We start from the raw sequence: 20801 nt of genomic DNA on the forward strand, positions 1-20801 counted from the left end.
TCTTCTGGGCACCAGACTGTGCATGTGTAAGATTGTGTTTGTATCTGTGTGTGTTGTCAGAGGGTTCACCAGTTTCCAGGGAACCAAAATACTAAAAGGGGAAACAGCCTTGGCAAAAATGAGGGTAGGGAAAGGGAGGGTTCTGAGCCCTGACCCCGCCCTGGCCCACATGACCAGGGAGGTTATCTTGCCCCAGCAGGAGGCTCAGCATACAGTTAGGAGGGACAGCACATCCCACCAGTCTGGACAGAGGTGCCTGGGAGCCTTACTTGACATCAAGCTCTTGTCTCAGGGTGGGACAGAGCAGACAGCAGTCATCATGGAGTTCCCTGCAGCTTCTGCCAGCAGAGGACTTGTCCCCTGGATGGGACTCCTAATGGCTGGTAAGGAGGAGACAATCCCTGGGAATGGAAGGAAGGTTGGGAGTTGGAGACTGGCCAAGATCTCCTGGGGAGGACGGCGCTCTGGGAGGGGAGGAAGGGCTTCCCCTTGGACCTGAGTGAAAGGACAGGGGCGCAGATTAGGATGAGAGAGGGGGCCCAGCAGCAGGAAAATCTCATCATGTGGAGAGGGCCAGGAAAATCTCAATTGCTTTTCATTTTGTGTTATTTATCACTGGGTATCGAATTTTGACAACTGACCACAGTCATAACAATTTATTTCAGGTGATATCAGAAACATTTTAACCAGGGTCACTAAATATTGTCCCCACCACCAACTATAAATATGGGCAAATACAACATGGGACGTGGTCAAGCTTGGGAACACTCATTCATGCACCCACAGGTGTTTGCAGCCTATTGCAGGCACTGGGGGCACAAGATCACAACACCCTTTGCCCACATGCTTCTCACATTATACAGGGAGAAAAGAGACGAGAAGAGATCTACATGTGATATCATGTACCCACAAGTGCCCTGAAGGGCACAGAGCAGGGACAGGTCAGAGAGTGAATGTGTCAGGGAAGGTCTTCCAAGAAGGCCCCTGAGTGTCAACAGGGATCTGAGGGCAGTGAGGAGGACAGCCACACAGACAGCTGGGAAAGAGAATTCAAAACAAAAAGCATAGGATCTGAGGTGCTGAAGCCATGGTGGCCATGTTGCTGACCTTGACCAAGGAGATGCACACACGAACTCACAGGCAGACCAAGGCTGAGAGATGAAGAGAAATGCCTCATCTCCCATCCCAATACACCGATGAAATACTGACCAATTTTTCTCTTCTCTTCTAGTCTTCCTCTTAACCTTGTGGATTCCGCCCACCACTGCGCAATTTGAGACTGTCATGACCAGTGTTCTTGAAGGGCAGGATGTGACTCTACGTATCCAAAATATGCCTCCCAATGTTACAGGCTTTTTTTGGTACAGGGGATTCATGGTGAACTACACTAATTTAATTGTATATGTGTCATGATGTTCAGGGCAATATATAAAAGGGCGCAAATACACTGGTCGAGAGACAGTAAAATTTGATGGATCTCTGGTCATAAGAAACATCACTGTGTGGGACCTAGGAATCTACACAGCAGTAGCCGTCATTGACGATTCGAAAATAGTAAAGGGATTTGGACGCCTCAATGTATACCGTGAGTTATTGCTCTCTGACCTCTAGGTGTCGGGTGGGGTGAATTCTACTTCACACACAGGAATGCCAGCCCTGGACTCTCCTCCATCCCCCTCTGCACTGTGTCCCAAGTTGGGTTTTGGCATTTAGTGCAGGAAACACAGTGGAGACAAATTTTCTAAAGTCAGATTTCCCTTCCCAGATTCCAGCCCCACAGACATTCACCACAGAGAGAAGGACCAGTTTGATGAGATTGAGTCAGCCTAGAGACACCTGTCTCAGTCTGGGTCCCTGACCCCCTTTCACTTATCATGTTCCTAAGATAGACCCTGCAGAGCTCTGTAAGGTCCTGGCCTGAGGGACTCTCTGCGTTCTTCACAGAGAATCTCAGTTTGAGAAGCCCCTCTCCAGGCCCCTGACAGAATGTCCTGAAGCTGGAGTCCCTAGGGAGCCTGTGTGAGGTTGGGTTTTGCCTCCTGGGAAGGGCTGAGTGAGAACAACAGTTTCCCATGTGCCAGAGTCACAGGGCTCCTGATCTGGACTCTAGTTGGAGCTCAACCCTAACAGCCACTTCTGGGAAGAGATGGAGCCTGGTCCTTCCCATGAGACTGTGTGTGGAGAGCACAACGGGACGAGCTCCACAGATTATTAGCTGACTCTACTGGGGAACTTGGGAGAGTCTAGGGAAAGGTCAGCATCCCAAGGGAGGAGCAGGAGAAAAGATGCTCCTGGCAGCTGCTCATCCACCAGAGATCAGCCCAGGGGATTCTCTAGTGAAGTTCATCAATAACAAATGCCTCTTTTTGAGCAGTTTCCTTCCCAATATTTATGTCAGATACTGTGAATATTTTATGATTAGTACATTGTCAGCCTGGCAGTCAAATATTCATTTTCCTTCACTGAGGGGAAAGTGAGGAAGAGGGAGATACAGTCCCTAAGCAGAATCACGAAGTCCATGAGAAATTGATCTGAGACACTTGAGGTCTATCTGCTGCCATAGCTCCATCTTTTCTTCCAATCCCAGTGGCCTTATTAGATGTCTTTGGATCCCTAGATCAATCATTGGTTCATTTCCTTCCTTCTTAGGGGTCTTCAGCTAAGAGGGGTAGATATGGTCTGGGGAGTGAAGTCAAATTTAGAATAAATTAATTTTTACTGTGGAACCAAATAACCCTCAGAACCATCAGAGTCAGGGCTGAGATCTTTGAGGAAGGAGCATAGCCCCAGGTGTCAAGCACACACTCAGTCATTCTCACCCTCTATTTCTTCACAGGGCCAGTGAGTGTGCCCACACTCCTAGCCAGCAACACCACAGTCACAGAGAATGAGGATGCTGTGGTCATGACCTGCTACACAGATGAGATCTTCATTAACTGGTTATTCAATGCTACGACTCTGCAGCTCAAGGAGAGGATGAAGCTGTCCGAGGACAACACAACCCTCACCATAGACCCTGTCAGGAGAGAGGATGCTGGGAACTATCAGTGTAAAGTCTCCAACCCCATCAACTCCACTGAAAGTGCGCCTGTAGAGTTAGATGTCAAGTATTAGTGATCCTCCTCTCCTCCTCTGTGTTCTTAAACTAAAAAAAAATAAAAATGCACGTATCAGATTTCTTGTGGTGGTGGAAATTGCTTAGAAGACTTGCTTTGAATCAATAAATACTAAAAAATATGAGCTGGCATTGTCATTATTGTTGGCATAAGGTAAGATTCCACATTGGACCCCATCTCTGGTTGTTCCCATTTATGCCATCTCCACAATGGAGGGGACACCATGTGCTTCACAGGAGGGGCAGTCATTGTTTGATGACTGGCAGGAGTAAGAGATAAGCTCACAGGAACATAAACTTTTTCCCATTCCAGGGAGACCTGTGGAGGCTGCCTGGACACTTGTGATGATGGGAATTGGCAAGAGAACACTTCTGTGAGATGCAACAGTGACATTGTCTCCCTGTTTTACTTCTCCCAAAAAATTACTAATGCTTTCTGGAGTATTCTTATGTTCATAAGAATTATTTGCAAAGAAATCAATAGATTTATTTGCATGAATTCAGTAGCACTCTGTCCTCTTTGTTGATAGAATAGAATTGGGAATGGTGGTAATGCAACCATGGCTTAGCAAATGTCCTTAGTTCAAACTGATGCCCACAGAATTATAAATGACGTCACCTTTTATGAAGCAAATTTTGACCTGATGAAGACTTGTAATCTGTTTGAGAGGAGGGCATTACCCAAAGCTAGAGAGACTGCAGGTGAAGTGTGAGGGTGAGACCGCCTAAGCTCAAGGGGCTTTTAAATCTCCCATGTCAGGTTTCATAGAAAAGCCTACATCAGAGCAAACTATGAGGTGAATGTCAGTACTCTGCACTTAGGTCACCAAGCAGAAACCAGCCACGTTGGAGGATGGAAAATACTCTTCTTCTTTGGAGATGACATTTTATCAAAGGGAAGGTGACTGTAGAGAGAAATGTATTGTCTCCATGGAAAACTCCAGAAGCTCGGCCTTCTGGGAGATCAGATGCCATCTCTGTTCAGTCTTTCCACCTTTTTGCAACTATTTATAAATGGCTGGGGACTTGCTCTTATTTATAAATCACAGGAACTAATGGTGATGCAAACTGGGTCTTGGCTGAAAGGATTTAGGTGTGTTTCCCTCCACTGTGCAGAAAGCAGTTGTGTTACGAACAAGAGGCCTCATTATTGCCTCAGAGTCTCTAACCTTTCTTCCTGACTATAAGCCTCTTATGTTGATTTTTTGTTTTTAGAGCATCTCCTTTAGAAATGTAACTGCAATTTGTAATTACAGATTCATTCTCCGTCCTTTTGCAATATACCTATGTCTCCTTAAAAGCTTCTTGACATTTAGCTGGAGTGGTTCAGTGATTGAGCATTAACCCAAGAAACAGGAGGTCATGGTTCAATTCTCAGTCAGGACACATGCCTGTGTTTCAGGCTTGATCCCCAGTAGTGATGTGCAGGAAGCAGTCAATCAATGATTCTCTTTCAACAATGATGTTTCTATGTCTCTCCCCTTCTCCTTTCCTCTCTCTAAAATCAATAAAAGTGTATGTTTAAAAAGCATAACTTCTTTTCAGTTATGATTCATATAGTATCTGCCTAGAAATTGTGGGTCCATTCTGCTAAAATGTAATTCTCCTGTTTTCCATGTTTCATTCTCTGAGGAAGAGTAGGAGCTTAACTTGGGTGGGAACATTTTAAACCAAGATGTAAAAAGTCCTGCTTACCCTCACCAGTGTGGCCAAGTTGGTTGGCACTTTGTCCCGAAAACCTAAAGTTTGCATGTTCAATCCTCAGTCAAGGCATTTATGGGAGGCAACTGTGTGTATGTCTGTTCCCCCATGTCCTGTGTGGTTCAGGGTTCAGGATCTGGAAGAGGAGCTGCACACAAATGAAAGAGAAAAGACAAGAGATAATTTGGAAATATTGGAGGGCCAGGCGGGCAAGTCCAACTCAAGGGGAAGGACTTCCACTGGTGCCCAGGCCTCGCCAAGTTTTTATTCAACTTTGGTTAAACATAAAACCCTTAGTCAGTCAGGTAATTGCAGTAACAGACAGGCTATCTTAAAGGTCAGTAAATATTAGAAGGATTTACTATAAGACTATTTTATCAGGAAATAGCTTGAGCCCCCTTTGTCAGGACTAGATAATTGGTGCATAACTCAGGCCCTTGCCATGGGTTCAAGGGTCACCAGCGTTCTGGGATCCTTGTTTGCACTTCTCTGCTAGTGAAGACAATGTGCGGCCTCCTGCATCTCCCCCATTTCTTTTCCTTAGTAATTCCGCATCTGTAGACTAGAAATAAACATATGAGAACAAAAATGAGACAAGCATAGTGGGTATGTTGAGGGGCAAATTAATCAGTCTGCAGTAAGTTTCTTCCTGGGTCAACAGCTCTTTGAGTCCCAATTTTAATGTCATTGTCCAACAGTTCTTTATGTGTACATGCCAGCAATGATATGCTAGTGTTTGGATGGTGGGCAAATGGTGGCAATGCATGTCCCACCTTCTCTGCTCATTCTGGGCAATCTGCAGCGAAGCACAGCTGTTGACTGCTAGCATGGCAAGGAGTCTTCACCATCTTCATTTCTGGAGCAATCTGGTCAGTTTCTTTTTGTAATATGTTGTTGCAGGAATCCACTCGGGCATGGAGGAGTTTTCTGGAAATATGCAAACATATCCTCGACCAAAGGTTAATAAAGGAAACTTTTTTATAACTAGACTTGGGATCCTTTCTTTTTATTGTGCCCAAACCATTTTCCTTTGGCTTATTTTGACACCATGTGTGTTTTCATAGGTGTCTTGTCTTCAGCATTACAAGTGAAAAATAATTTTTATTTATTTATTTTTTCAAAAAATATATTTTTTTGGTTTTTTACAGAGAGGAAGGGAGAGAGATAGAGAGCTAGAAATATCAATGAGAAAGAAACATTGATCAGCTGCCTCCTGCACACTTTCTATTGGGTATGTGACCACAAACAAGGTACATGCCCTTCACCTTAATCGAACCTTGTAACCTTGAGTCCGCAGGCCGACACTCTATCCACTGAGCCAAATAGGCCAGGGCTGAAAAATAATTTTTAAAGTAAAAATTTTTCTTGATGTAATTTACTCACAAGGGATTATTCCACTATCTCCCTTCTTTTATGATCTAAATAATATTAAGAGGCTTTTGGAAATTTTGCAATGCAGTCTTCATAACTTTTTAATTTTAAATTTTTGTACAGAAATAGGACTTCTTTGAATTCATTGCAAGTTTACTATGACATAAACCATTAGTAAAAAATTAGTTGACACACCTTCACAGAACTTTAACTGGAGAAACCAAGATGGCGGCATAGGTAAACACCTGAAATTGCTGCCTCCCTCAACCACTTCAAAACTACAACTAAAAGACAAAATAGACATCATCCAGAACCACAGGAAGGCTGGCTGAGTGGGAATTCTACAACTAGAAGGAAAGAGAAAAGCACACTGAGACTCAGAGGAGGTGCAGAAGTAAAGTGCAAAGGTATGGGGATGCGAGGAAAGGGTTGGCAACGGAGGACACTAGTATCTCTTTCAATCGGGAGGGAGTCTCAAGCTCCAAACTGCTCTGAACTCCAGTTCCGGGCAAGTCTCTGGGGACCCAGACTCATATGGGGAGAAACTGGACTGTGATGAACTCGAGGGCGGCTTTCTTGCAGAGGTGCTTGCAGCGATTAGCGTGGGACACTGAGACCTGGTGGCCTCTTAGGACAGGGCTGAGGGTCAGCCATAGCTGTTTGCTCCGCCCTGTTGTTCCCTTGAGACCCTGCCCCACCTAAGCTGTGTGCAGAGGCTTTGCATATGAAAGGCCTAGCCCTTTGCATTCTGAATATTACCTAACAAATTGCAGCTGGGTCAGAGAGACCCAGAACATCCAAAAGAAGGCCCAAGGCCCCACAGCAGCTTGCATTGCTTCAAAGCTGGGTCTCATCTGGGTACCTCCAAACCCGAAACAAGGAATAAGAATCTGCAGATCTCTCCACAGCTCCTGCTGGGTAGCCTCAGGTAGAGGCTAAATTAGCACCTCCTTAGAGATGTAAGAGTCAGTGTACCCAGTGGTCAGAGTGGGACCATCCAGATTACAACTCCTTAGATCCTTAAGGGACACACTCAGGGGGCAGACTCAGTGAGCACCAAAGCCCCACTGAAGCAAGTCTTGCCCCATAAGGGTGTTTTCAGCACAGAAGTTCTCCCACTCTAGACACCGCTGATTCTCAGACAACAAGCCTGGAGGCCAATTCCTCCCAGTGACACCTAAAACAATCAAGGCTTAACTACAACAAGACTGTGCATACAGCCCACAAAGGGGTGCACCAAGAGTGTCCACCTCAGGTAATTGGGGAGTCTGAGCCACTGGGCCCTATAGGACACATAGCACACAAAGTCACTCTATCAACACATGGAAGCAGCCAAAATGCGGAGACAAAGAAACAGATCACAAACGACAGAAATGGAGGAAAACAAACTACTGGATACAGAGTTAAAAACCACAGTTATAAGGTTTTTCTAGAATTTTCTAGAAACCGCCGATAAATTTAGTGAGACCCTCGAAGTTATGAACAAGGACCAACTAGAAATTAAACATACAGTGATTGAAGTGAAGAATAATATACAGAGATCCAACAGTAGACAAGAGGATCCCAAGAATCAAGTAAAAGATTTGAAATATGAAGAAGCAAAAAATACCCAACCGGAAAAGCAAAAAGAAAAATGAATCCAAAAATATCAAGATAGTGTAAGGAGCCTCTGGGACAGCTTCAAGCGTACCAACATTCGAATTATAAGGGTTCCAGAAGAAGAGAGAGAGCAAGATATTGAAAACCTATTTGAAGAAATAATGACAGAAAACTTCCCCTACCTGGTGAATGAAATAGACTTGTAAGTCCAGGAAGCACAGAGAACCCCCAAACAAAAGGAATCCAAAGAGGACCACACCAACACACATCACAATTAAAATGCCAAGGGCAAAAGACAAAGAGAGAATCTTAAAAGCAGCAAGAGAAAAAAAGTCAGTTACCTACAAGGGAGTACCCATACAACTGTCAGCTGATTTCTCAACAGAAACTTTGCAGGCCAGAAGGGAGTGGCAAGAAATATTCAAAGTGATGAATACCAAGAACCTACAACCAAGATTATTTTATCCAGCAAAGCTATCATTCAGAATTGAAGGTCAGATAAAGAGCTTCACTGATGAGAAAAAACAAAAGGAGTTCATCACCAGCAAACCAGTATTATATGAAATGCTGAAAGGTATTCCTTTAGAAGAAAAAGGTAAAGAAAAAAATTATGAATGACAAATACATATCTATCAACAAGTGGATCTAAAAATCAAGTGAATAAAAAATCTGATGAACAGAGTAAACTGCTGAATATAATAGAATCAGGGGCATAGAAAGGGAGTGGAATGACAATTCTCAGGGGGAAAAGGTGTGTGGGGGTGTGGGAAGAGACTGGACAAAAATCTAAACCTATGGATGAGGACAGTGTTGGTGGGAACTGGGTGGAGGGGAGCTATGGGGGAAAAAAGAGGAACAACTGTAATAATATGAACAATAAAGATTTATTTAAAAAAATTAGCTAATGCTTCAGGAACAGTTTCCTGCCCAGTACAAAAAATGTTTTTTTTTAATGAATATTCATTAATTTTTTTATTTTATTTTTTTGCATATTAGGCTTTTATTATATAGGATTTCTATATCTTTCCAGACAAAATAGCAATTTACCCTCTATTCCTACCCTGCTTGTGCACCTTGGGTTGATACAGAACACATTACATTGGATTCCTACAGTCTATTGATTTGCCTTTCTTCCCACTAAACTAATAACTCTTGGAAGGTACTATCCATGCCTCTCCATCTTTAGATACCTGGTAAAGTGACACACCCACAGTGGACATTTAATAAATATTTGTTAAAAAAATAAGATAGGACTCCTTCCCCATGTATTGGAATATGACAAGAATGAGAAGAGCCCAGAAACAGTAACATGTGCCTGTGGGCATTCAGGTCCTGCCCAGTCTTCTCTGCATGACTAACAGAGTGATTTGGCCAAGTCCTCCTCATTAGTGCAAAGCAGTCACAGGAAAAGCCTTAAAGAATTTTATGGTTTTCCAATCTGGTGGCCAGAGCTGTGATGACTAAAAGACCAGCAACAGACTTCTACAGTTTCCAAATGGGTACCTTGTAAAGATGATACTGAGTGGATTCTGTTCACCCACTAATTGCCAGCTGAGGAGATGACCTTTGCTGACTAAAATGAAGAAGTTGGCTTTGCATGAACCATATGACATACTTACTGGTTGTACCAAGAACTAGAAAAAAGAATCCACATTTTTCCCCCTAAGTGTTTTTTTTTTTCTCTTTAAAAAAATATATATATATATTTTTAATATTTTAATAATTTTTATTTCTTAAAGTATTACAAAGAGTATTACATATGTCTCCTTTTTTCCCCTGCTTGACATTCCCCCGGCCCCTACCCCCCCCCCGCCCCGTGTCTTGTGTCCATTGGTTAATCTTATATGCATGCATATAAGTCCTTCAGTTGGTCTCTTAATTCCCCCCCAAACCCTCCCAAGGCTTCCCACTGTAGTTTAACATTCTGTTCAATGTTGCTCTGCTTCTGTATCTACCCCTGTTCATCAGTCCATACTGGTCCCCTTTATTTGTCCCAACCTCACTGGAGTAGTCTCAACCTCACCAGGGCCGTCTGAGCCTCACCAGGGCCGTTTCAACCTCACCGGGGCCGTCCCTACCTCACGGGGGCCGTTTCAACCTCACCGGGGTCGTCCCTACCTCACGGGGGCCGTTTCAACCTCAACAGGGTCGTCCCTACCACACCGGGGCTGTTTCGACCTGACCGGGGTTGTCCCTACCAGACCGGGGTCGTCCCTACCTCACAGGGGCTGTTTCAACCTCACCGGGGTCGTTCCTACCTCACGGGGGCCGTTTCAACCTCACCGGGGCCGTCCCGACCTCACCAGGGCCGTTTCAACCTCACTGGGGTTGTCCCTACCACACCGGGGCCGTTTCGACCTGACTGGGGTCATCCCTACCTCACGGGGGCCGTTTCAACCTCACCGGGGTTGTCCCTACCACACCGGGGCCCTTTCGACCTGACCAGGGTCGTCCCTACCTCACGGGGGCCGTTTCAACCTCACCGGGGTCGTCCCTACCTCACGGGGGCCGTTTCAACCTCACCGGGGTCGTCCCTACCACACCGGGGCCGTTTCGACCTGACTGGGGTTGTCCCTACCAGACCGGGGCCGTTTCGACCTCACCGGGGTCGTCCCTACCTCACGGGGGCTGTTTCAACCTCACCGGGGCCGTTTCAACCTCACCGGGGCCATCCCGACCTCACCGGGGCCATCCCAGCCTGACCGGGGAAACAGGAAGTTTGGCCCTCTGTCCCCTGCCGGCGGCTCCCCACCAGACAAAATCTCCAGGCGTTCCTGGTGGTTGAACATCCAGCACTCCTGCCCTCCACCAAGTGCACAGACTGCCTGTCTGCTGTCCCCCAGCGCCCCACAAGAGACTGGGACCAGTGGGCATGTTTGTGCGCTTGCTGGTACAGCAGTTCCACAGTGCCGGCCCAGTCAGGCCCAGCCCTGGCCGGCCCCGGACCCGACTCTGCCCCCAATTGCGTCCCTCCCAGATGCAAGGAGCTGAAATCTGCAGCCTGCTGGGATGGGCTCTGTACTTGGTGCCTCTGCACATCCTACTCAGTCTCAATGCGCTTCTTTCTATGCGAGGAGTTGAAATCTGCAGTTTGTTGGGTTGGGCTCTGTACTTGGTGTCACATCCTACTCAGTCTCAATGTTCTTTCTCTCCTTCCAGTTGTAGAGCTTCCACTGGGCCAACTTTCCCATGGTTCTGTATGATAGGTGTTTGTCTGATATTTGGTAGTTTCGATGTTGTTGTGTGAGGTAGCACGCACAGGTCTCTTCCTTATGCCGCCATCCTGGTTCTCCTGGGTCTGCTTCTTGAGTGTGTCTCTCATGGCTGCGAGCAGTTGAAGTCTGCAATTTGTTGGGATAGGCTGCAAAAGCGCAGGTGGGTCTTTTTGTGCACCTGGCACAGCTTGGATGGGGATGTAAATTGATTAGGGCTGAGTCTCAGGGAGTCGCCATGGCGGAGCAAATAGCACTGGCTGAGTCTCCGCGGCCCCTTGAATCTCTGCCAGGGCTTTGTGTCCCCCAGTGTCGGCGAGCAGCTGTCAACAGAGTCTCCCTCGCTTTCTGATGGCTGCAAGGCCGTGCTGCCTCTCCCCGTAGGGTCTGGTGCCTCATGATTCCGCCTGAACCAGCTCAGTGGATTTGAAAGTTTGCAGAAGCAAAGGCGTTTCTACTTGTGAGTCTGGCACAGCCCAGATGGGAATGTAAATTGCGTAGGGCGGGGTCACAGGGAGTCGCCGGGGCGGAGACTCAGAGGCCCCTTGCCTATCCAGGACACCAGGACTTTGCGTCCCCCAGTGTCGGCGAGCAGCCAAGCGCCAGAGCCTCCCTCGCTTTCTGACCGCTGGAAGGCCGTGCCGTCTTTCGCCTTGGGGCCTGGGGCCTCAGAGACCCGCCCGAACCAGCTCAGTGGATTTGAGAGTTTGTAAAAGCACAGTCATTCCCTCTTGTGCCTCTGGCCCCTTACGCCTTCTGCTTTGAGTGTAATGTATAAAATAAGAAGTAAAACTCCCATTCTCTGAAGCATTTTCTCAGTCCATTGAGTTTTGGCTTTCCAGCAATTCTCATCAGTTTGGCTCAAATGAACTCATAAAAATTATCTACATGTTTAAACACTTCTTACGTTGGCAGCCAAATATTCCTACACATTTTATGTACCCTCATCTCTTCAAGGAAATTCCAGATTCTAAGCAAGGTTTTGGCTTTATGCTGACCTGCCCTTACCTTGCATCTATTCAGAGGCCTGTCAGAGTTTCTTCATCATCACAAAAGACACTCTTATCAACCCTTATCAATCAGAAAATTCCAAGTATTTTTCGTTGCTCAGTTCTAAGAACCAGGAAATAACACCAAATATCTTTCTATGATATCACTGAAGATTTTTGAGGTGGGATCACTTGCCTAGAGTCCCACAGCCTGCATGTGGGCTCAGACATGCCATGTGTTGGCACATGACTTTTATGTTCCACCTCTTTCCATGTTCCCTCTGATATCAGGTAGACTGAAAGGTTAAATATTCCATTCCCCGACTCCTTGTGACTGAGAATCCAGATGTGAATTAAATTCAGCGTCTGAGATGCACATGTGTGTAATTTGGAAACTGGAGAGGAGATGGGCCTATCATGTCTGCTACTGTGTTGACTGATGGGTGGCCGCTGGGAGACACAGCTAATTTTTTACCTGTGAGAGGCGCTGTGACAGTGTGACCTTGAAACCCAACTTCCAGTGGCAACTCTTTACTTCCATTTCTCTAGCCCTTTAATAATTTTACAGGCACCTAATTCTTTGTGTGAAAGACTTTTCTATACAAATGTTTAAGGAACATTTATCTAAGAGCCTGTCTTTCCTTACAAGTTAAACTCCTCGAGAGCAGGGCCCACGTATTTCCTGCTCTCTGTGGTTTTCACAGGGCCCATCCCTGACCTGAAACACCACAGATACTCATTAAACTCTCATTAAATAGATGAGGGAAGCCATATAATGGAAGCCGGTCACCCTGTGTGAAACATGCAGTCAGATCATGTTCCTTATCCACACGAAGGCCTTGGTGTCAGCCAGGAGGAGACCACAGCCCCTTTTTACACTGCAATGTCCCAGGCCCAGGTGTTTACCCCACTTACAGTGAGGAAAGGGGGACAGGAACCTCCTCACAGTGAGGGGTCAGACCTCTCTGATTTCATTGCCAGGAAATCACAGCCCTCCACATCCCTCACATCTTCATGGCCTGGAAAGCAGCCCATGTTCTTCCTTTTATCACAGATCCCTAATCTGGCAGACATTCTGGGTTCTCCATCCCAGGTAGAGTTTCTACCAAGGCAGGAGGGTGCTCACACTCACCTCAAGGAAATTAGGGGATGACTCCCCATCCCCAAGGTCTATGGTCTGGATACAGCTGCCTGTGGCCCCATAGAGACATCTCACCAGCCCACGGTGTCCTGGGGAACAAGGGAACTTCCTCAGCAGATGGGAGAAGAGAACCCAGGATATGGGGTTGCTTCCATGCCAGAGGTGCTCAAGGTCCCATGGTGGCCTCCCCTCCCCTAACAGGGGGACCCACAAAGTCCCCTTGTTGACATTCCATGTGTAGCTGCTCCAGACCCTGGGCCCCTTAGGGAGGCCTAGAGCAGATGACAGACAAGGACATGGAGGACTGGATGCACCATCCCAATGTTGTGATGGAATACATAGAGGGAAGTTTGAGGTTCAACCATTCAGGCCAGCACCCTCTCCCAAAAGAGCCCTCACCAGGCCCTGGTTTTGAAAACCTGGAACAGCACATCCTCCTGAAACAGCACATCCACCAGAGGGAACAGCTCCCCTGACACTGGATTCATAATACTCTGGACAAAATCAGTCCTCTCACTGGGCCCAGCGTGCCCTGGGATGCAGTCAGGAGACATGAGACACACAGGGACCAAGCCCCGGATGGCTGGCTCTTAGTCTAGTGATCAGGGCTCACCTCTGTCCAGGGCTCACAGTGAGCTCCCACCTATGGAGCCTGGTCAGCATTTCTAGTGCAGTACCTGACATTGCCTGCAGGTCTTCTTTTGCCTTCCAGGGGGCGATATTGAGAAGCACCTACAAAACACAAGAAATCCACACTTGAACTGGGCTTTGGCTAAGGAGGTGCAGAAGGAGACCTATTTCCATTCCCTAACAGAATTTTTTTGGCCCCTCTGTCATGCCTGCACTGTCCCACCTGCTCTTTCCAGAAATTGTGAATGAATACGGGGCTGTGCAAGAAACCTGATAAGCCCAGGGGGCCACATGACAGGCCTGACAAGCTCAGTGACGCACAGTGTGGTCTGATCACAAATGCCTAACTGGGCAGGTGATGGCAGGTAGTCAGGTCACAAGCCCACAGCTTCCTTTGCAAATGTCAGACTTTACCTCAAGTGAGCCCTTTGCCTGTTCGTATGCATCATGGATAACATATCTTTGATATCACATACCTCCAGCAAATTTTCTTTGCTAGACCCATTGAAGGCAGAGCCTGTGGCACCAGAATACAAGCCCCCAGAGCGCTTATGTTGCCTGGTTGCCTGCACAGCCTCTGTACCTGCTGGAAATGTTAACTGTCCTGACCCTCCAAAGTCAAGATAATAGGTGTTTCTCCATTTTGCTTTTTATTTATTTCTAGAGATTTCCCTGCTATGCTTTTCCTCACTTTACAATGGATTTCATGCAACTTTTTTCATCTTCTACTTTGATTATAATGTAAAAAATAAGCTATAAAACTGCTGTTCCTCTCAGGATTTGAGATCTTGCTTGCAGTCATATGACATCGATTCAGCTGAAATACTCATAAAAATCCTCCACAGGTTTGAACATTTCTGACCTTGACAGTGTCTAGGTGCAGCTGTTTTTTCAGGGATCTCTATGCTGCTCCCCAACTCTTAACTGGAATCACACATGATCAAGGTGAAGTGACCTCAAAAAAGTGCCCCAGGCAGAGGACAGGGGCTGCCTGAATAGTCAGGGAGGACATATAGAGGGTCAACGAACAAAGAGAGGGAGGGTCTCCTGAAAAACATTCCCCAAAGTCCCTGGAACCCACAGCCACGAGAGCTCCTACCACAGTCCTTGCTTCACACCTTACCCTTCACACCTGGAAACTGCAGGTCCTTGTGAGACCTGTTATGATGGGGTCTCCGTCTCTAGAAACAATGGCCAGGCTGGTGATAACCTGAAATAGATGGAGGGTCCCCTCTGCACTCATCACCCGGCTTGACGCCTTCTCACCCCCAGTCACCTCTGTGGCTTTCCTGCTGGGAGGAAATCTCATCTTCCCAGCACATTTGAGAACACAGGGAAGACCTAGTGCCCAGCTTGGTTTCTTTGTCACAAACAGAAATAATCCCCAGATTGGGGATTATTGTGTGGTGCTGACAGACCCAAGACCAAGATGCAGCAGGGGCCAATGCTGTTGTTAGAGGGTCAGCCTCTCAGGGGCCATGTGCCCCCAACAGCCTTGCTATAACAAGTGAGCTCACACGCCAGTAAGTTCCACCTCCCCTGAGAGCTTCTCAGGTGCATAGTCTCTGGTTCATGGCACAGCCGCAGAGTCAGAATTTACATTTTAACAGGATGTGGAGACCCTCCCTGTGCACAGGAGAGGGGCAGGGCCCCCTACCCACACATCATTGGGTCTCATCCTGGCATCCATGTAGATGGGCAGCTCCTGAAGCAGCCTTTCTAAAATGTCACTTGGGCATGCCAGTCCTTACAAAGCTTCACAGGAGATCCAATGCAGAGCTGGGTTAACATCCCTGTAACAATTTTCTGAGGTGGCCCTAGACCTCTTTTGCTGAAGGAAAATGTCAAACATGCACTGACAGGGAGCTGTGGAGAATGACCAGGAACTGGACGCCTCAGGCTACTGCTTTTCTGGGCACCTGTCTCTGCATGTGCAAGATTGTGTTTGTATCTGTGTGTGTTGTCAGAGGCTTCACCAGTTTCCAGGGAACCAAAATACAGAGTAAAGGTAAACTGAAAGGGGCAACAGGCTTGGCAAAAATGAGGAGAGGGAGAGGGAGGGTACTGAGCTCTGACTGTGCCCTGGCCCACATGACCAGGGAGGTTATCTTGCCCCAGCAGGAGGCTCAGCACAGTTAGGAGGGACAGCACATCCCACCAGTCTGGACAGAGGTGCCTGGAAGCCTTACTGGACATTGAGCTCTTGTCTCAGAGGGAGGGACAGAGCAGTTAGCAGTCACCATGCTGTTCCCTGCAGCTCCTGTCCGCAGAGGACTTGTCCCCTGGCTGAGGCTCCTAATGGCTGGTAAGGAGGAGACAATCCCTGGGAATTGAAGGAAGGTTGGGAGTCGGAGACTGGCCAAGATCTCCTGGGGAGGACAGTACTCTGGGAGGGGAGGAAGGACTTTCCTTTGGACCTGAGTGATAGGACAGGGGAGCAGAGTAGGATGAGAGAGGGGGCTCAGCAGCAGGAAAATCTCATCATGTGGAAGTGGAGAGGGCCAGGAAAACCTCAATTGCCATTCATTTTCTGTTATTCCTCACTGAGTATTGAATTTGACAATTGACCAGAGTCATAACAATTTATTTCAGGTGATATCAGAAACATTTTAACCAGGGGTGCTAAACATTGTCCCCACTACCAACTACAAATATGGGAAAATACAACATGGGACCTGGTCAAGCCTGGAACACTCATTCATGGACCCACAGGTGTTTGCAGCCTATTGCAGGCACTGGGGGCACAAGATCACAACACCCTGTGCCCACATGAAGCTCACATTATATGGGGAGAAAAGAGACGAACAGAGATCTACAAGTGACATCATGTACCCACAAGTGCCCTGAAAGGCACAGAGCTGGGACAGGTCAGAGAGTGAAGATAGAGGGTCTTTAGAGAACGTGGTCAGGGAAGGTCTTCCAAGAAGGCCCCTGAGTGTCAACACGGATCTGAGGGCAGTGAGGAGGATAGATACACAGACAGCTGGGACAGAGAATTCAAAACAAAAAGCATAGGATCCAAGGTGCTGAAGCCATGGTGGCCATGTTGCTGACCATGACCAAGGAGATGCACACATGAACTCACATGCAGACCAAGGCTGAGAGATGAAGAGAAATGCCTCATCTCTCCATCCCAATACACCGATGAAATACTGACCAATTTCTCTCTTCTCTTCTAGTCTTCCTCTTAAACTTCTGGATCCCGCCCACCACTGCGCAATTTGAGATTGTCATGACCAGTGCTCTTGAAGGGCAGGATGTGACTCTACGTACCCAAAATAGGCCTCCCGATGTTACAGGCTTTATTTGGTACAGGGGATTAGGGCAGAACTACACTAATTTAATTTCATACAAATCATGGGATCCAAGGATATATATAACAGGGCCTGCATACACTGGTCGAGAGACAGTAAAATTTGATGGATCTCTGGTCATAAGAAACATCACTGTGTGGGACCTAGGAATCTACACAGCAGTAGCCGTCATTGACGATTCGAAAATAGTAAAGGGATTTGGACGCCTCAATGTATACCGTGAGTTATTGCTCTCTGACCTCTAGGTGTCGGGTGGGGTGAATTCTACTTCACACACAGGAATGCCAGCCCTGGACTCTCCTCCATCCCCCTCTGCACTGTGTCCCAAGTTGGGTTTTGGCATTTAGTGCAGGAAACACAGTGGAGACAAATTTTCTAAAGTCAGATTTCCCTTCCCAGATTCCAGCCCCACAGACATTCACCACAGAGAGAAGGACCAGTTTGATGAGATTGAGTCAGCCTAGAGACACCTGTCTCAGTCTGGGTCCCTGACCCCCTTTCACTTATCATGTTCCTAAGATAGACCCTGCAGAGCTCTGTAAGGTCCTGGCCTGAGGGACTCTCTGCGTTCTTCACAGAGAATCTCAGTTTGAGAAGCCCCTCTCCAGGCCCCTGACAGAATGTCCTGAAGCTGGAGTCCCTAGGGAGCCTGTGTGAGGTTGGGTTTTGCCTCCTGGGAAGGGCTGAGTGAGAACAACAGTTTCCCATGTGCCAGAGTCACAGGGCTCCTGATCTGGACTCTAGTTGGAGCTCAACCCTAACAGCCACTTCTGGGAAGAGATGGAGCCTGGTCCTTCCCATGAGACTGTGTGTGGAGAGCACAACGGGACGAGCTCCACAGATTATTAGCTGACTCTTCTGGGGAACTTAGGAGAGTCCAGGGAAAGGTCAGCATCCCAAGTGACGAGCAGGAGAAAAGATGCTCCCGGCAACTCTCATTTACCAGGGATCAGCCCAGGGGAGTCTCTCACGAAGTCCATCAATAACAAATACCTCTTTTTGAGCAGTTTTCCTTCCCAATATTAATGTCAGATACTGTGAAAATTTTATGATTAGTACATTGTCGGCCTGGCAGTGAAATATTCATTCTCCTTCACTGAGGGGAAAGTGAGTCAGAGGGAGATACAGTCCCTAAGCAGAATCAGGAAGTCCATGAGAAATTGATCTGAGACACTTGAGGTCTATCTGCAGCCATAGATCCACTTTTCTTCCAATCCCAGTGGCCTTATTAGATGTCTTTGGATCCCTAGATCAATCATTGGTTCATTTCCTTCCTTTTTAGGGGTCTTCAGCTAAGAGGGGTAGATTTGGTCTGGGGAGTGAGGGCAAATTTAGAATTAATTAATGTTTACTGTGGAACCAAATTACCCTCAGAACCATCAGAGTCAGGGCTGAGATGTTTGAGGAAGGAGCATGGCCCCAGGCCTCAAGCCCACACTCAATCATTCTCACCCTCTATTTCTTCACAGGGCCAGTGAGTGTGCCGACACTCCTAGCCAGCAACACCACAGTCACAGAGAATGAGGATGCCGTGGTCATGACCTGCTACACAGATGAGATCTCCATCAAATGGTTATTCAATGCTACGAGTCTGCAGCTCGGGAGGAGGATGAAGCTGTCCGAGGACAACACAACCCTCACCATAGACCCTGTCAGGAGAGAGGATGCTGGGAACTACCAGTGTAAAGTCTCCAACCCCGTCAGCTACAGTGAAAGTGCGCCTGTAGAGTTATATGTCAAGTACTAGTGATCTTCTTCTCCTCCCCTATGATCTTAAACTAAAAAAATAAAAATGCACCTATTAGATTTCTTGTGGTGGTGGAAATTGCTTAGAGGACTTGATTTGAATCAATAAATACTAAAAAATGTGAGCTGGCATTGTCATTATTGTTGGCATAAGATAACATTCCACATTGGATCTCATCTCTGATTGGTCCCATTTGTGTCATCTCCACAATGGAGGGGACACTATGTGCTTCACAGGAGGGGCAGTCATTGTATGAAGACTGGCATGAGTAAGAGATAAGCTCACAGGAACATAAACTTTTTGCCATTCCAGGGAGACCAGTGCAGGGTGCCTGGACACTTGTGACGATGGAAATAGGGAATAGAACACTTCTGTGAGATGCAACAGTGACACTGCCTCCCTGTTTTACTTCTCCCAAAAAATTATTAATGCTTTCTGGAGTATTCTTATGTTTATAGCAATAGATTTATTTGCATGAATTCAGTAGCACTCTGTCCTCTTTGTTGATAGAATAGAATGGGGAATGTTGTTAATGCAACCATGGCTTAGCAAATGTCCTAGGTCAAACTGATGCCCTCAGAATTATAAGTGACCTCACCTTTTATGGAGCTCATTTTGACCTGATGAAGACTTGTAATCTGTTTGAGAGGAGGGCATCACCCAAAGGTAGAGAGACTGAAGGTTAAGTGTTAGGGTGAGGCCGCATAAGCTCAAGGGGCTGTTAAATGTCCCATCTCAGGTTTCATAGAAAAACCTGCATCAGAGCAAACTATGATGTGAATGTCAGTCCTCTGCACTTAGGTCACTAAGCAGAATCCAGCCATGTTGGAGGATGGAAAATACTCTTCTTCCTTGGAGATGACATTTTATCAAAGGGAAGGTGACTGTAGAGAGAAATGTATAGTCTCCATGGAAAATTCCAGAAGGATAGCCTTCTGGGAGATCAGATGCCATCTCTGTTCAGTCTCTCAACAATTTTGCACCTATTTATAAACAACTGGGAACTTGCCCTTCTTTATAAATTGCAGGAACTGATGGCAATGCAAACTGGGTTTTTGCTGAAAGGAATTAGTTGTGTTTCCCTCTGCTGTGAAGAAAGCAGTTGTGTTGTGAACCAAAGACCTCATTATTCCCTCAGAGTCTCTAACCTTTCTTCCTGACTATAGCCCTCTTACCTCGATTCTTTGTTTTAGAGCATTTCCTTTAGAAATGTAACTGTAATTTGTAATTGCAGATTCATTCCCTGTCCTTTTGAAATATACCTATATCTCTTTAAAAGCTTCTTGCTTCCTGGCTGGAATGGCTCAGTGGTTGAGCATCAACCGAAGACCCAGGAGGTCATGGTCCAATTCCCTGTCAGGGCAAATTCCTAGGTTTCAAGCTTGATCTCCAGTAAAGTTGTGCAGGAAGCAGTCAATCAATGATTCTCTTTCATCATTGATGTTTCCATTTCTCTCCCCTTCTTCCTTCCTCTCTTTGAAATCAATAAAAGCATATTTTTAAAAAACACAAGTACTTGCCAGTGATATGGTTCATAGAATATCTGTCTAGAACAGTGATGGGGAACCTATGAAATGTGTTTCAGAGGTGACACTCAAACTAATTTTTTGGTTGATTTTTCTTTTTTAAGTGGCATTTAAATATATAAAATAAATATCAAAAATATAACTCTCTGTTTTAGTATGGTTGCAAATATCAAAAAATGTCTATATGTGACATGGTATCAGAGTTAAGTTAAGGTTTTTCAAAATGCTGACATGCCGAGCTCAAAAGGTTCACCATCACTGGCCTAGAAGTTTTGGGTCCATTCTGCTAAAATTTAATTCTCCTGTTTTCTGTGTCTCATTCTCTGAGGAAGGGTAGGACCTTATCTTGTAAGGACCTTATCATGTATAAAAAATCCTGCTTACCCTCACCAGTGTTTCCAAGTTGGTTGGCACTTTGTCCTGAACACCTAAAGTTCGCATGTTCAATCCTTGGTC

The 20801-nt window shown here is 46.4% G+C and overlaps 1 protein-coding gene across 1 annotated transcript; it reads left to right on the top strand.

Moving 5' to 3' along the window:
• Positions 1-319: 319 nt before the first annotated feature.
• On the top strand, positions 320-18819 carry LOC138999845 (cell adhesion molecule CEACAM21-like). The gene is made up of 6 exons (XM_070402059.1): positions 320-383; positions 1232-1321; positions 1421-1585; positions 2837-3082; positions 16938-17291; positions 18542-18819. The coding sequence occupies exons 1-6, from the start codon at positions 320-322 to the stop codon at positions 18817-18819; spliced, it is 1197 nt and encodes a 398-aa protein (XP_070258160.1).
• Positions 18820-20801: the final 1982 nt, after the last annotated feature.

The sequence above is a fragment of the Myotis yumanensis genome, unplaced genomic scaffold (assembly GCF_028538775.1).
Source record: "Myotis yumanensis isolate MYYU_CA2020_CCGP unplaced genomic scaffold, mMyoYum1.0.hap1 SCAF_23, whole genome shotgun sequence".
NCBI classification, from domain to species: domain Eukaryota; kingdom Metazoa; phylum Chordata; class Mammalia; order Chiroptera; family Vespertilionidae; genus Myotis; species Myotis yumanensis.

Bases quoted from the DNA above. Each gene is read 5' to 3' on its own strand.
- LOC138999845 (XM_070402059.1), top strand. From the start codon at position 320: ATGGAGTTCCCTGCAGCTTCTGCCAGCAGAGGACTTGTCCCCTGGATG. The intron at 3,083-16,937 runs GTGCGCCTGTAG...CTTCTCTTCTAG, and splicing joins CCCCATCAACTCCACTGAAA to TCTTCCTCTTAAACTTCTGG. The intron at 17,292-18,541 runs GTGAGTTATTGC...ATTTCTTCACAG, and splicing joins TGGACGCCTCAATGTATACC to GGCCAGTGAGTGTGCCGACA.